Below are 16867 nucleotides of genomic sequence, written 5' to 3' on the forward strand. Positions count from 1 at the left end.
CAGAAGGAAAACAACGTGTTTGGTGTCTACCCTTGAGGAGCACAGGTGTCCTCTCCAGTAGCCCATCCCTTTCTGGATGCATCCATGCCTGATCTCCCTCTCTCAGTCTAACTGAGCCCCTGCTCTGGTTCACCTGGCCTACATTCTTCCTTACGTTGCCCCCGCCCCCGGGGCCAACTCCTCCTTCTTCTAATTTTTTACTCTGCTTTGGCCTAGATTGACATCACATCCCCTACTAACATATACTTCCTGACAGGCAACTAAGACCTCATAACACAGGGGTGAAAGCCTCAGCTGAAATGCCAAGCAGAGGACCCTGGAGAGCCATCCAACAGGAGAGAAAGGCCAGCCACACCAAGGCTGTCAGTCATCCACGGCACCCGCAGGCCACCTTTGCACCCATTCCTCTAACCCCTAGAAGTAAATAGCTCAGCATGACAGTACACAGTAACTCAGAAGCACAGCTTTATTTCTTAGGACCCTTAATCAAGGTCAATAAATATGAAGAATAAAAGCATCACTCAAAAAAATAGGTTTACTTGTTCCAACATATAGAAGTATGGCTTCTTAGAGCATCTCACCTTGTCAATTTCATGGAAAATGGCTTTCGGTCATTTGGGGAAATTCCTTACTCCATATGAATTATATGCTTATTAAAATATACTATTAGTTCAAGCAACAGAAGCAAAGAACAACTTTTTGTTTTTTACATTTCTAAAGCGTTAATAACCTTTTCTAATATTAACCTTAATTTCTCCCTCATTGGCCCTAGGCTTTATTTTGTTGTTTTTCCGTTTTAACTTTCTATGTGGACCATGTTCTACCTACCATAGGAACGACATCTGGAAGAGCAGCTGTGTATATAGCCAGTGCCAACTGGCACTGTAATGCATTCATTTAGAGCTGTACTGTTCACCGGAAATATAATGCAATGTCATTTTATGTTCCTTCCTTAGCCATATTCAAAGAGGAAAAAGAAATTGGTGGAATTAACTTTAACTAAACATTTTATTAACCCTATGTATTTAAAATGTCATCATTTTGACACATATTCAATATAAAAGTTTTAATGAGATATTTTACATTCCTTTTTTCTTCTGAGTCTTTGAAATCAGTATTTATTTTACACTTTGGGAACATCTCAGTTTGGACTTGCCATATTTCAAGTGCCACGTGATTTAGAGTCTGTTCATTATCAGTATATCCTGAATTTCTCTTGAGATTAGCTATTGCCATTTTTGGCATATATGCAGTCCAAGAGAACAACCCATCTGGATTTCAGTTTTCCTGCTAGTTGCTTAAATTTAGCATTCTGCTAGATAGCTGGAATTTTCCATCTGATGGCTAACTTCAGATAACAGAAAATACAGTGACATTGCATGTAACTACAGAACCAAAATGAGTACATCACTTTTGCCCCCAGTAAAATTTGAGTATTTTTCCTCAAATTTTTGTATTATTTCCATCTGTAAAATGATACTGCCTAGCTCTCATGTGTGGGTGTATGTAAATCTGGGCTTCCCTCTTCTATGATTCTGTGTGTTCCTTAAAGACCTTGCTATTATGTATAAAAGGGAATATGCATTTAAAACAAGGTCAAGAAGGGGCGCCTGGGTGGCTCCGTCAGTTGGGCATCCGACTCTGGATTTCGGCTCAGGTCATGATCTCACAGTTCATGAGTTTGAGCCCTGCGTCAGTCTCCACAAACAGCACAGAGCCTGCTTGGGATTCTCTCTCTCCCTCTCTCTGCCCCTCCCCTGCTCATGCTCTCTCTCTCTCAAAATAAATAAATAAAACTTAAAAATAAAAAACAAGGTGAAGAAGAGATTCTAGAGCAAATTGCAGTAAATGTGATTTTTTCACCCTTTTTTTGACATATTTTGACATATTTCAAGTTTCATACTATGAAGAGCTAAACATTTAGCCAATAGATACAGTACTCAACAGTCATACATCTTGAGTGCTCTTGGAAGAATTACAAACATTATTGTTTCACGTAGATAAATTTCATCATTCTTGAATAGCCCTTTACTTCACCATGTGTACCTATTAATTTTTTTCCTAAGGCAAATATTTCTGGCAGAGCAACGTGAGATAAATCCTGTATTATGTCAAATGTTGCCTTCTTTGAGTCCTTCTATTATTATAAAGTAGCTCTGAAACACTGAAGCAGTAGTTACTATCTTCTTCATATAAACATATTTTAAAGCTTCTGTGTCCCAGAGTAGCTGGCTGTGTCACCTGTGTTTAGTATCTACTAAGGCAGACTGGGAAAAAAAAAAAAAAGGTCAGGTAGTCTTGGTTTATTCTCTAGGAGGTTATAAGATTTGACCCAACACATAGTGGTTTTGTGGTTTCCCGAATCTACATTGATAGTTTATTGTGTTTTTATTATCTGATGAGACTCTGCCTTTAGACCATTTATTTTACATAGAAAATATCAGATGTATTTAGAGAGCCAACGCTGGTAATTCGAATTTCTAATCTGTTTCTTTTGTATAGTGAAGGCTACACCTAGAAAAAGGAAGTGTGCAGTTGACTCATAGAAGCAAAACTGCATTCCTAGAAATGAATATATAGCAAAGAAAATATGTATATGTATGAAATATATATAATATGACAAATATATAAATTCCTTGTTATAAATTCTTGTAACTTCCTAAGTTAGAAAATGCAAAATGTTAAATATAAACGCAGGTAAAGCCCATAGAAAAGATATCAGCTTTAGCACTTAGACTGAAACTTAGACCCCTGAGGAGTGAGTCTAACATTGCAGGTGCATGAGATATGAGTTGGTTTAGAGTTCTTTTCTTTCTGACAGTGAACGCCAATACAATCGGGGGTCCACAAATACAGAAAAATGTAAGTAACCAATAGATACCTGTGTATTTCTTTTCTTACAGATGGATCTCTTGGTATCTTTTAATATGTTTACTATTAGAATTCTTTATAGCAAGTTTAATGAACCACAATTAGGTAAACTAGCTTCATTATTACCAACTGATTGACTACTGTAATTTCCTTTTCAGATCAGAATCTCTCTCACCATATACCACATGGCTGTCTACTATTTCGGACACAGATGCATTGCTAGCTGAGTGGGGCAAAGGTGCTGTTATTACTGTCGATATGGGAGGTCACATCAGGCTTTGGGAAACTGGACTTGAACGTCTGCAGCGATCGCTCATTGAATGGAGAAATATGATTGGACAAGACAGTGGCAGACATATGCAGGTACCACTCTAACCCACTTTCTCTCTTAAAGGTGCATATTTATGTATAAGGTTAGTTCCAAATGGAAGTAAACCTCTGGCCTCAAAACTTAAATATAGTTACTTAAATACCTAATTTCTCATAATAGAAAAAGACGTGTCTTTTTCTGGATAGAGGGAAAGTTAAAAGGTGCCCTTTTTGCAGTCAGTGCTTAAATATACAAGTTCTTCACATCACAACATGAGAATACAAGACAATTGCTTCTGTTTGACCCCAAGCATTAATCAGCTTCTAGCATCACCTTTGCATTTGTTCTTTTACTACCATCATCTTGGGCATCTCTGCATGCTACCAAGGAGGCAGAAATACTGATATAAAACGCAACACATTACCATAAGGTCAAAACCTTTAGACTAGAGAAGATACGTATATTATGCATCCAGCAAAGATGTGTTTTTACCAACTTCCTTATCTCCAGGTAATGCAAACTTAGCAGTAGATAGACCCAGCCCTGCCCTGGAAAGAAATATGGAAATAGGTCACCAAAGTGAGAGGAAACTCCAGAAATGACTCAGTCACCACCTAATCTAGTTGGTCTGGAACCAATGAGGAAAGCTGTGTACCCATAAATACTAAAGCATATAATAAAAGGATTTATTTGTAATTGATTGATTTTAACCTTCAGAAGAAAACTTCTCTGTTTATGCTTCATTCTTATCCAGCAAGATGGTAAAGAAAGGCGGGTTCCTGCCAGCTGTGTTGCTCTGCAGAGAGCCAATTCACAAGATAAATTTCTACAAACTACTCCATTGATACTTGATTAATAATTACTATTTTGTGTGGTTATTTTTCTGATTTCCCTTAAAGGAGAATAATTGTGAATGAATAATACATATTTCTCTTAGATTCTTAAAACCTTATAGGAACATTCTGAAAATTCGACACCAATGTAGGCAAGCAACTTCAACTTCTTTTGAAAGGGTATGAATATATTAATTTAATTAAGCTAAAACAAATGTATTGCTCTAACATAAACATGCCATTAAGCGCAATGAATCTATCATAGCAACAGACTGAATGTTGGTCACTATCCATAACAATAATTAGAAATTAATTAACTATGGTTCTGATTCTCTTATTATCCTGAACATTAGTTTCTTCTCCCTTTGAATTAAGCTCCTCTTTTCATTACAGAGATTGGTAAATACTATTGTATTTGAATTTCTTGTATTTTATTTCAATTCCTCATGTGTCATAGAGATGAAAGGTCATATTTTTCCTATGGTCAAGATTGTGGCCTAAATTAAGTATCTTCCACAACACAACTTTAAAAAAGAATTTTACACATGATTTTCATAACTGGTCTTGACTGCTACAAAAATTAACCCCTATTTGTGGTTTAGCCATACACTCTTCTTTCCCAGCGACTTCCCCGACTCTATTGTTCATCTTTCTATTCCCAGCATAGTGACTGATACACAACAGGCAATTAATGTATTTGTGTATGCTCATACTCATATATCCTAATTGCACTGGCCTTTGAAGCTATTTGACAAAAAATGGAACTGTTCTTTTAAACTGTCACAAGTTATTCATTCGTTTTTGTGTAACTGAATAAATATTTATTGGATGAATATATATAGTTATTAAGTTAGAAATGAACAGAAATATCTTATCTAACATCTCAAAAATAATCAAAAGGTTTGGCTGCAGTATGCAGAGCAACATCTGATCCTTCCCAGACCTAACATTTTCCAGAAAATGCATAACTTTATGTCTCCCGTTCAAAGTTCAGCTATAACGGAAATAAGACTTATTCAGAAAGAAAGTTACACAATTCACAAGTGGATGTTAGTTTCATTTGGAAAATTAGAATAGTTGTTATCCAACCTTCTCCTAACATCTCTGATGTTCCTTGATCCATTTTGGTCGATATTGAAATATATATTTATCTACATACTCAAACTGAGAAACAAATTGTAAGCATACGTCTTTATGTCTAAAGAGACAGGATTAATTGCCCAGATGGTCTGACGTTGTTTTATTTTTTGGTCAGATCTGTCCTCTTCTCCCTGCTTGGTCAATAATGAGACAGCACAGGGACGCCTGGGTGGCTCAGTCGATTTGAGTGTCCCACTTGGGCTCAGGTCATTATCTCACGGTTCAAGTGTTTGAGCCTCGCGTCGGGCTGACAGCTTGGAGTCTGGAGCCTGCTTCGGATTCTGTGTCTCCCTCTCTTTCTCTGCCCCTCCCCCGCTCATGCTCTGTCTCTCAAAAGTAGATAAACTTTAAAAAAAATTTTTTTAACAATGAGAGTATATTTAACTGCTCGTATGTAGACCAGTTCTTGTTATTATTTACAAGTAGGGTACACAACCAGACCTAAATGGGAATCACTGTGGAGCAGTAGTAATAACAAGCAAAATATGTCTTTTACAGTTTCCCGTACGGTGCGATCCCTCAAGCTCTTCCTCATTTATGGGCCTTTTATTCAGCATATGTCTCCTCCTGGTTCAGGAGCTTGAAAAATGCTTTTCTAGAAATATTGAGAAAAGAGAATATGTTCTTAGTACCATACTTCTCGCTGGCTAAGTTCCAGCCCTTTCCCTGTTCCTGGCAGAGTAACCCGATCTCCATCTAGTGGCAAAATGGACTTACTTTACATCGTAGAAATTAAAAGACCTGCGTTGCATTCACTAGTTTAAGGAGGTTTACACACACCTGTATTGTTTGGTTCCTGTTGGTCACGAGATGCTCCTTTAGGTCAACAGTGAAGGCTGGGCAAATACCCCACCACTTACTGACCCACTTTTTTCCTTGAGTCTTTTGAATAATAGCAAAAGAACTGTTTATATTTAGATTAACTATGTCAGTTACATGCTTTACCACTTTCCTTTATATCTTGCTTCATTTCAGCCTTCTAGAGTTATCAATTCTGAAGCCATTGTTGCTTTGAATTTTAGTTTTTGCTTAATGAATTCATTGATAGTTCTCCTTCATGAGTAGTTTGCAAGAGAGTGTTTATTGAGCTCTTCATATAAAATGTGTTCATTAATTTTACATGCTTTGATAGGAAGTGTGTTTTTCTTACAGCAAACAACTATAACAAATTCAAAGTGTCACTGTAGCTGTGGTTCTAAAAGCCCATGATTAAGAATTCATATTTATTACTTTTAGACTCCATATTTTCAGAAGCATGTGTTAATTATAAGCCAAAATTTTTCTGACCATGCTTCATAGTGTTCTCTCTGAAGCATATTTTTCATATTTTTATTTAGTTACACTTGGATTCATCCCAAGAAGGCTGTTAAAGCTACACCACAGGTTTCTTCAGAAATCAAACCATCTTCTTTAAAAAGCTCCTGGTGACTATTCTTGTGGGAACACAAAAGCTAAAACGTTATAGCTTTCAAGTGTTATTGTCTGATTACAATAAACTAATTAGAAAGTAAATACTCTGGGGGCGCCTGGGTGGCTCAGTCGGTTAAGCATCCGACTTCAGCCAGATCACGATCTCGCGGTCCGTGAGTTCGAGCCCCGCGTCAGGCTCTGGGCTGATGGCTCAGAGCCTGGAGCCTGTTTCCGATTCTGTGTCTCCCTCTCTCTCTGCCCCTCCCCCGTTCATGCTCTGTCTCTCTCTGTCCCAAAAAAATAAATAAACGTTGAAAAAAAAAATTAAAAAAAAAAAAAAGAAAGAAAGTAAATACTCTGTATGTTACTGGTAGAATCTCTTTGAGGCCTTTGAATAGTACTTCCTTATCTGTATACTTTTAAAATGGATAGGATCTTTGAAACACAGTGTGGGACTACAACTTACTCATTCTTACAGTGAAGATAGTGCCTGGTACACAATAGATACACGGTAGAGGCATCAGAAAACATACTTAGAAAAGATAACTAATTTATATTAAGCGCCACTAAGACTTTTCCCCCTTTTAAAGAAGATATTCTAGGAATATGAGTAAAGGTAGTTGTTGTACTTTGGTAAACAAGACTGGCCTTTTCTTTAACTACAAGCCCAACAGTAAGGATTTTTTTAAGATATCAGTAAGATGGTAAGTCCTTCTTCCAGTTTTGGAAACCACTAGATCATTTCATTGGAGCTGTATTAGTACCTTTAGGTTTTCACTATGCAGACTATGTTTTCTCCACATACTCTGAGAGGGTTTACAATTTTTTGTTCTTTTTTTAAAGAAATTTTTTTAATGTTTTTTTATTTTTGAGAGAGAGAGAGAGAACAAGTGAAGGAGGGATAGAGAGAGAGGGAGACAGAATCTGAAGCAGGCTCCAGGCTCTGAGCTGTCAGCACAGAGCCTGATGCAGGGCTCGAACCCATGAACTGCGAGATCATGACTTGAACTGAAGTTGGACGCTCAACCGACTGAGCCACCCTGGAATACAGAAGAATTCTTTCTTCTTTTTAAGGGTAGCTTATAGTTTACTCTTGCACCACGTTCTTTACTTTGGCCAGTAACTGAAAATACTTAGCAGTCTGATTCAGTAGGTCATTATCATTATCGTACATATAACAATGTATATTTCATAGGATTGTTATATGTACATGTATCTTTGGGGATCTTCCTTGGCCCAAAAAGGCAATGCTTTTTTTTTTTTTTAATTTTCATAAAAACATTCAGCAAGATGGTCTAGCCATTTGCCTATGTGGTAGCATTTGAGCAATGCCTCTAATGATTTTCCCATGTTTATTCCTGCTAGAGAAATTCCCAGCCATGGAAATCCATTTTGAATCTAGATCTTGAATAAGGTTTTCAGACTTGAATAAGGTACACTGGGAGTTTACCACCCGGTGCTGTGCTGATAGACCAGCCCTCTGGTGAGGTAAAGGTGGGGCAGTTTATAATGTTTGCCAATTTCCCTGGTGTAACTACTCCCTCCGTGGCCGATTTCACGCTTCCAAAGGTTAATAATCAACTTGCTCGATTTCTGAGTATTTACCAGCCATCAGAGAAAGGAAAGAAGTACTAGGAACACAGACAAGATGGTGCCATCTTATCTCTGGGAAGTGCTGAAGCCCATAGTTGTGCCAGTTACAGAGTGGCGATGCTGTTTTTGAACCACGAATACAGTTTGAGCAAAGAATTAGAAAGAAGTCTGCAGTCAAGTAGGATGACACTCATGAGTTCACAAGTACAAGCCTCCTTTCCTATAAACATCATTTCAGAAGGAAATTACCAGATTTTTACAGTCCTCCAGAAGCTGTGCTTCCATTAGATCACAACTTTGTCAGTGATTCTAAATATAACTAAAATTAAATGAGCAACCACCTCCCTCAGACAAGCAGATCAACAAGCTTATGACTTTCAGGGAGGCCATGAGTTTTCATTAACCTTTTGTGCATATCGAACAAAAATAATAATCCTACAAATTATAATAATTGGGGGTACTATAGAGTCTTAAACTAATATTAAAAACAGAAATAGCACCTAGCTTTCTCATTCTAGAAAAGACCTAAACTTAGGAAATTGCTTTTCAAATCATCACTGACAGAAGCATTTCAACTCCTTTCTCTCATGACAGGCCTTAAGATCATTCTTTTATATGGTACTATATCTTCAGTGCGTGTTATTTAACAATATATCAGCCAGTAAAGATGTAATCTTAGGAATATTTAAAGTATAAGGAAAACAAATTAATTCTGTAATATATCAGTTATAAATTGAGATGTCAAATGCAATGAATATGTTGACAATTAATGGCTCTAGAATTTTTATGATTCTGAGCCTATTATGTATATAGTTACATGTAATCAACACATCACATTGGCTACAGAAATAAAATCCTCCTGTTATATTTATAAATAAAATTGTAATTTTATTCATAAGCAGGTATAGCCTATTGGCTATGCTTTCCAGTTATAATATAAAGATAATACCATTGTACCTTACAAAGTTGTCGTAAGACTGAAATGCATCAGTACCTGGCACAGAGTAAGTAAACAAATAACAACTGGAAACTTAGAATTTAGAATTTGGGCCATAGAATTCTTTAATTCTTATATGGAAACGCAAAGCCAAATTAAAAGGAAGCAGTGTTACCCAGTCACCTAATATTGAATCATGACCCAATGAGTTACATAATTCATCATCTATCTTTGTGTTATAAGGTGTGAGGTTTGTTTATAATCCTATTTAGGAAAAGTTTTGTCAGGCCCAAAAAAGGAATTTTGGTCTGTGCCTAAACCTGTCAACTTGAGGAAAAGCAGGAAATGAATGATAGGACAATTGTCAGCAGAGGATTATAGTGTTTAGCCTTATTCAAAAGACAAATTAGAACAGGACCAGAAAACACACAGCAAATATATACATCATCTTTAGCCCTGAGTTCTGAGAACAGTGAAAAGAGCAAGTCAAATTTGGAGTTGTCTCTCTTAATTTTTCCATATGCAGTACTCTTTGGTCTCTCCTTATAACATTCCAAAAATGTCTCTCTTTTTATTTTCTATTTCCTCACAAGGTCAGGCCACAGGTACCATTCTCTAACCTCTCTGAATAATCCCACCCATTCTTTCATTTATTTAATTAACATTTGCTTAGTACCCAGAATTGCTAGGATAAAGAAATAAATAAGATACAGGTGCAGACCCAGGGAACTTACAGTCAAGTAGAGCTATAATGAAATAAGTTGTAGTGCAATATGGCAGATAAACTGATAGGAGCATATGATCAAAGGATCAGAAAACAGCCTAACCCCAGTTTTTCAGGAAGGGGGAAGGAACTCTTGATAAATCAAACGCATGTGATTAGTTTTGTCTCTTGCCACAATCCCAGTAAAAGAGCAATAAAGGATCAAAAAACAGTCCCATCCCACCGGGGCAAAGAGAACTACAGATGCAGCAGCGCTTTGGAGGATAGAAAATAAATGGGTGGGTGATAACGGAGTTATCAGCTGGAGAGAGCTGAAACCTATTCTTCCAGAGGGGGAAGCCAGTAAGATGCAAGCTGCCGTACTCTGCAGAAGCCCACAAAGCATCAGGGCTTGAAGGCGCCATGTACCTCTGAAGGTTGGAGTGCAGGGTGGCACCAAAAATTGGGAGATGAATTGAAATTCTGTATAGAGACCATTTAGATAGCCAGATTTTCTCCTCTATTTTGTACCTGGGCCACTGGCTCTTCTCTAGGCTTACCAAAGACAGGAGCTGTAATGGAGATTTGTACAATTGAGGACAAGAATGAGACCATGTAGACAGTGAGAAGATAAAGTGAAAGTCTACTTTCTTATATAGATTCCATGAAGCTGACTTCCACATTTATACCCTTTGAACAGAAGAGTAGAAAAATCCTTTCTAGAAACTGACATATCCAAAAGAAAACCTTTCTGATCTAATATTTGGAAGTTTCTCCCTAGTAATCTTATAAGAAGACCCACTTATTGAGAACAGCCTTTATGCAAAAACTTCAGTCCACTTTTTAATGCCTTCTTCTTAAATATTAATGGATAGCCTCTTATACAGAAAAAAAAAATGGAAATGAAAACAAATGAACAGAGAAAATAGAGATGATGCAGAAAGAAGAAAAACATGTCACAAAGTGACAATTGACATTCTCAGACAGGCAAGAGAAAATATGATGATCATAAAACAAAAATGTGATGCTTTTTTAACATAGGAACCTTCAAAGAACAAGAAAGGTGTCTTGGAAATTTAGCACCGAGTAATGTATAGAAGTGTTGAATCACTATATTGTATACCTGAAACTAACATAACACTGGATATTAACCGTACTGCAATTAAATAAACAACAAACCAATCAGACATGGTATATGGAGAAATAAAAAGTGGTAGCAAAAATAAATTCAATAGGAGGCGTTGGACATTCACTGGCTAGTGCTTCGCTTAACCAAGTCAACTTTCAGAACTGCATTCGTTCAATGTATTGTCTCATATCTCTATAACACATTTTAAGGTTTAAAAGTTAAGGGGCACCTGGGTGGCTCAGTCGATTAAGTGTCCTACTTCAGCTCAGATCACTATCTCTCAGTCTGTTGAGTTCGAACCCCTCATTGGGCTCTGAGCCTAGAGCCTGGAGCCTACTTTAGCTTCTGTGTCTCCCTCTCTCTTTACCCCTCCCCCACTCACACTCTGTCTCTTTCTTTCTCAAAAATAAACAAACATTAAAAATATTTTTTTTTTAATTTAAAAGTTAAAAGACACAAGGCCTGATTGGGGGTTAAAATGATTTTCTAGGGGCACCTGGGTGGCCCAGTCAGTTAAGCATCCCACTTCGGCTCAGGTCATTATCTCACCATTGGTAAATTTGAGACCCACATCAGGCTCTGTGCTGACAGCTCAGAGCCTGGAGCCTGCTTCAGATTCTGTGTCTCCCCCACCTTCTCTCTCTGCCCCTTCCCCACTCATACTCTGTCTCTCTCAAAAATAAATATTACAAAAAATTGCAATAAATAAAATGATTTTCTAGAACTAGTTTCATTTGAACCTCTGTAGGACTTGCTGATAGGAAGATAGGGTAGGAAAATGGATCTTCTCCCATGGACTTCTGCTCACTTTCCAGGCAGAGCACAGCCCATGTATTTCCCCCTTGACCTATATAGCCAAACAACAGAGCTGTCGATACTCTCTCTTTCCATCAGAAAACTGCTAAAAGCATTGGATCCCATGGAGAAAAGTACACTGTATCTGGAACAGGAGTGTGAAACCTTCAAGCTGTAGGGCAGAGCAGACAACCGGCTGGGACCCAAAAGCCAGAGGAACTAGACTAGTTGGTCTGTCCTAGAGGAAGCAAGCATTTTATTCACTTAGAAGTTGCTTTTCTTTTCCAAACTGCTGTGTTCTCATGATTTTATTTAACTAGTCAAGTATCAATCTTATTTCAACCATGTTTGTATACCCACAAAAAACGATCACTGCATTTTTTCGATTAATTGATTTATCAGTAATTGTCTGCATATAAATATAGTGAAAACCTTTAGGTATATTCTCCATAGGTACTAGTGAGTGGCCTCCCAGCAACAAATTTCAACCAGCATTTGACACCTACAGATACAAATATAATTACATATTTGTCATCATAAATACTTTTTTTGGTGAGGAAGAAGTTTTCCTGTCATGTCATTATATCTATAATCTAATGGCTGTATTAGTTGAATCTCAGTTCCTTAAAAGCTCTGTTGGTTCCCCCACCTGCCTCCGGTATTTCTAGTTGATTTTCATATAACAGCAGTGTATATACTCTAGACCTGGCTTCAGGAAAATAGCAAACCATAATTTCCTAGGGAGATGGTGGTGATCCAAGCTGTAGAATTTCTTTGTGGGATAGGCAGGTGGTCATCTATTGAATTACAGCAATTCTGGACAAACAATAGATATTTGAGTCCCTTGGGAACTCAAATATCTATTCCCATTTGAGAACCACCATCCAGAATGTTCTTGTGGAGCACTTGCTCTGTACCCACCAATGAAGGACCTGTGGGGAGGTGGTGGAATACTAAAACATAAAGCATGGTTTCTACCCATCAGAGAGTTTATTCTATGTGATTGGGGAGTTGAGGATGATAGTCATGAAACAGCAGCATGTAGTACAAAACAATGTGTATTTCAATGGTAAATTGGGGAGTTTTAACCCTGTGCTATAGTAGTTCATAAGGGAAGTATATATGTATGATGAAAGTTGTAAGTGAAGGAAATGGGGCTTGGGTTGAACTTTTATTTTTATCTTTAGATAGTTCAAAAAGAGAGGTCAGAGAATTCTAGACATTCTGAAAATCATACCACAGGCATAGATATAAATGAGCACTGTGTGTTTCCTTAATAAGAGGATGATTTGTGCCATAGGCATGGATCACAGCAAATCCAAGAGTGACCTGGTGCAGATACCAGAGGAACAGTAAGCAAATATCACAGCCAGTGTGATGCACGCACAAAGCCCAGGGGGCAAATCCAGGTTGAATACCAACTATCCCAAGGAGACAGTGGAGGGGATACCAGAGCAGGGGTGGGTATTAAGAGCTGGGTCTGGGATCACCAGACACACACCCGCTGGGGGATCTCAGAAGACAGGGTGCGATTTAGTTTCAGCACAGTCTTGCTGGCACAGGACACTTTTAAAAGCAGTTGAAAGGATTTTGGTCTGTTTAGGCATATCTGTAGCATATTATAAGACAAACAACTAAAAGCAAAGGGTATCTTCTGGGGAGTGGTGTAAGGAGTCACCCAAATAGGAGAAATTAGGATGTGTGAAGATCCAATGAGGCTTTTAGGTTTCCTACTCCTAGGATTTGCGGAAGGTCCTTGAGTAGGAAAAATATAATAGTGGTGGCTAGATTAGAAAGAGGGGCTTGGTAGTGATGTGCAGTCTGGGAAAGAACCCCGAGTGAACTAGGGCAACTGTGAGGGCGGGTATGGTTTGGTGGGGAAAAGCTGAATATGGGTCATGGAGGCAGACATTATGGACATTTCTAGTTTGGATATCTGGCAAAATGGCAGATCATTGTAGGAACCAGGAAGGTTGGAGAAGAGATAGGATTCAGGCATTTTGTATATGCTGAGTCTCAGGTAATGGTGAGATACTTCATTAACAGTGTGCAGTTAGTAATTGGAAATAGATCATTGGACCCAAGATCAAAGCTAGTGAGAGTTACAATGATCTTTAGCATGGAGCTTTTAGCTGAAACCATGAAAACAGTTAGATGCTAAGGAGAATAGAGAGAAAATGAGCAGAACAACTGAGCTTTGTTTTTAGAAAAACTTACGGTTGTTTTTGAAAGCATATTCTCAGAACCCTCTTTAATAAGGAATCCATGTTCAAGCTGTTGGAAGACACTGTAACTTACTCTTAGAGATGAAATTGCAATTAGTGAATATCTGGCTTTGAGAAGTCCCAGTAAAGAAACCTCTTTAATTTATTTAACTGAGTAGTCCCCAAATGTATTCAGAGTCTTTTTAATACTTCAACAAGTTGCCAGTCTTCATATTCCTGGTTTTCTTTGCTTCAGTTCACCATGCACGCTGTGTAGTAGATCTCTTAGGACAAGACCTTCATGCTAATTCTAAACCTGACTCAGGATACAAGCATGTTGCATGACATTTATGACTTCAGAGAATAAATCTGGAATGCTAGGGTTGACTGTTAGAAGAAGAATGCATCCCTATACCTTTGAAGAGAGGACCTAGGCCTTAGGCTCAGCTCAAACCAAGGGCTCAATGTACGTCATGTGACCTAGTCTCTCTCCTCTTGGCTCTGCTTTTTTCTGGCTTCATTGTTACAAAGCCTTTCTCCATTTAGTGGCAGCAATAGCCCTGATAGCGCTAGGTAATACATGGTTCTCACAGCTGGCAATCTCAGTAAAAGGAGCACGTCTCTACGAGTAATTTCAACACAGTCTTTAGGGGTATTACAATAGGCCCGTGAGGTCACGTGCCCATCCTGAACCAATCACTGTGACCAAAAGGACAGAATACTCTTAATTGGTCAGACTTGGGTCATGCATGCCTTCACTCCTAGAGTTTGGGATGAGCGAGGGCTGTATCAATCCCATCCGAACTACAAAATTATGAATTAGGAATAGGGGAAATACCCCTAAAGAAATTCTGAATAAGCAAAAGACTTGACCATGTGTTTTGGGGGGGGGGGGTGTTATTGTTTTTGGTAGTTTTGACAGCTAAAGCCACCCTCTTGCAAGTGACAGCTGATAACCTTTCTAGGGTTGGGCTTCCTGGAGACCAGAACTATCATCGGATTCATTTTGTTTTGCACTCAGCACAACATTCATAAAACCTGACTTTTACCAAATGCAATATGAAGGTAATTAGACCAGTGATGACCTATAGCATTCATTAATTTCATCTTCCACTTAAGTCCTAGAGTGAATACTTCAGAAACACATACTTAACTTTCTAAACACGTGTAAGGTGGACATAAATATTCTAGTTACAATTGTCTTACGAGACTTTCCAGTTGCAAAAGTTCTGAATAAAATTGTCAGGTCTGTCTTGACAGTGCTCTGATGGCATTACGGTGGGTTTTTCCTCTAATGAAAAGAACTTACTAATATTGGATCATTTTCATTACTTTTTTTTCTTTTAGATATTTCTGTTTTAAGAAGCAAACACAACACTATTAAAGGCCCTACATTTCACATTGCTGGTATGGGTTGAATAATCCTTTCCATAAAGAGGAATGACATCTATAGAGCCCTAATGGGAAAGTCTAAAACTTAATAGGTTTTGTGCTAGCCAAAGGGGAAAGTGCTGCATTTGACTATGAGTCATCATTACCTCAACCACTCTGCCATCATATTTACATATATAAGTCATTGCCCAGAAAGGGGAAACCCTGACATAATATCAGAAACAAATTTCATGTGTTCTGAATCTGGTTGGAGTTAACCCGTAGAACTCCAACAAATATATAAGGACTATTTAACAGCAATAAATAGAAGTTATTATCGTTACTATGGCTCTCTTAATACTAAAATATAATATTTTTCCTATCCTATATTCCAAATTACTTAGAAGTTTAAAAATCAGTTGATTATAGGTATAAGCTTCTGACTGCTCCCAAGATTAAACAGACTTCAAGATTCTGAATATAATTCTCCTCATTCAGTTTGAGAAATATTTAGGTAGGCAGGTACGTAGGTACGTAGGTAGATAGGTAGGTAGGTAAATAGATAGGTAGAATAGAAAGAACATTTATATTTATTTATTTTTATGTTTATAAATATGAGACGTATAATATGTCTTTATATATATATGCATGTGTATATATATAAAACCTTTCTAAAGTTGCAATAGAATATCTTTTATGAAATAGGCCTTGATTCTTCCACTCTGAGTTTTTCACTGTTTCTTCTAAACTTTGGTGAATTTGAAAGAAGCATATTGTTTGTTTAAGACAACTGCTGATAAAAACAATAGAAAAGTGGGGCCTCTGGGTAGCTCAGTTGGTTAAGCATCCAACTCTTGGTTTCAGCTCAGGTCATGATCTCATGACCTTATGAATTTAAGCACCACGTAGACTGCCTGGGATTCTCTCTCTCTCTCTGCCCCTCCCCCACTCATACTCTTGTGCATGCTCTCTCATAAATAAATAAGTAAATAAATAAATACTTTAAAAAAAAACAATAGGAGGGGTGCCTGGGTGGCTCAGTGGGTTGAGCATCCGACTTCAGCTCAGGTCATGATCTCGCAGTCTGTGAGTTCGAGCCCCGCGTAGGGCTCTGTGCTGACAGCTCGGAGCCTGGAGCCTGCTTCCGATTCTGTGTCTCCCTCTCTCTCTGCCCCTCCCCCACTCATGCTCTGTCTCTCTCTCTCTGTCAAAAATAAATAAACATTATAATAAATAAATAAACAATAGGAAAGAAAAGCATTCCCTTCAGAGCCTTAAATCCATGCCTATTTATAAGTTCTGTCTTCAAGTATAGACAAATAATTTAATTTTTTATTTTTCCTCACCAAATCTAATTACATATTTTAAAACTGTAGGGGCGCCTGGGTGGCTCAGTCGGTTAAGTGGCCTACTTCAGCTCAGGTCATGATCTCACGGTCTGTGAGTTCGAGCCCCGCGTCGGGCTCTGTGCTGACAGCTCAGAGCCTGGAGCCTGTTTCAGATTCTGTGTCTCCCTCTCTCTGACCCTCCCCCATTCTTGCTCTGTCTCTCTCTGTCTCAAAAATAAATAA

The 16867-nt window shown here is 38.0% G+C and overlaps 1 protein-coding gene across 1 annotated transcript in view; it reads left to right on the forward strand.

Annotated features, from left to right (window-relative positions):
- The window catches only part of VWA8 (von Willebrand factor A domain containing 8), a 366738-nt gene that overhangs the window by 267433 nt on the left and 82438 nt on the right, over positions 1-16867 (forward strand). The window contains exon 37 of the mRNA XM_045477746.1: positions 3030-3234. Within this exon, the coding sequence (XP_045333702.1) occupies positions 3030-3234 (205 nt within the window). The remainder of the gene's footprint in view (positions 1-3029; positions 3235-16867) is intronic.

This window comes from Leopardus geoffroyi, chromosome A1 (genome assembly GCF_018350155.1).
Source record: "Leopardus geoffroyi isolate Oge1 chromosome A1, O.geoffroyi_Oge1_pat1.0, whole genome shotgun sequence".
NCBI classification, from domain to species: Eukaryota; Metazoa; Chordata; class Mammalia; order Carnivora; family Felidae; genus Leopardus; species Leopardus geoffroyi.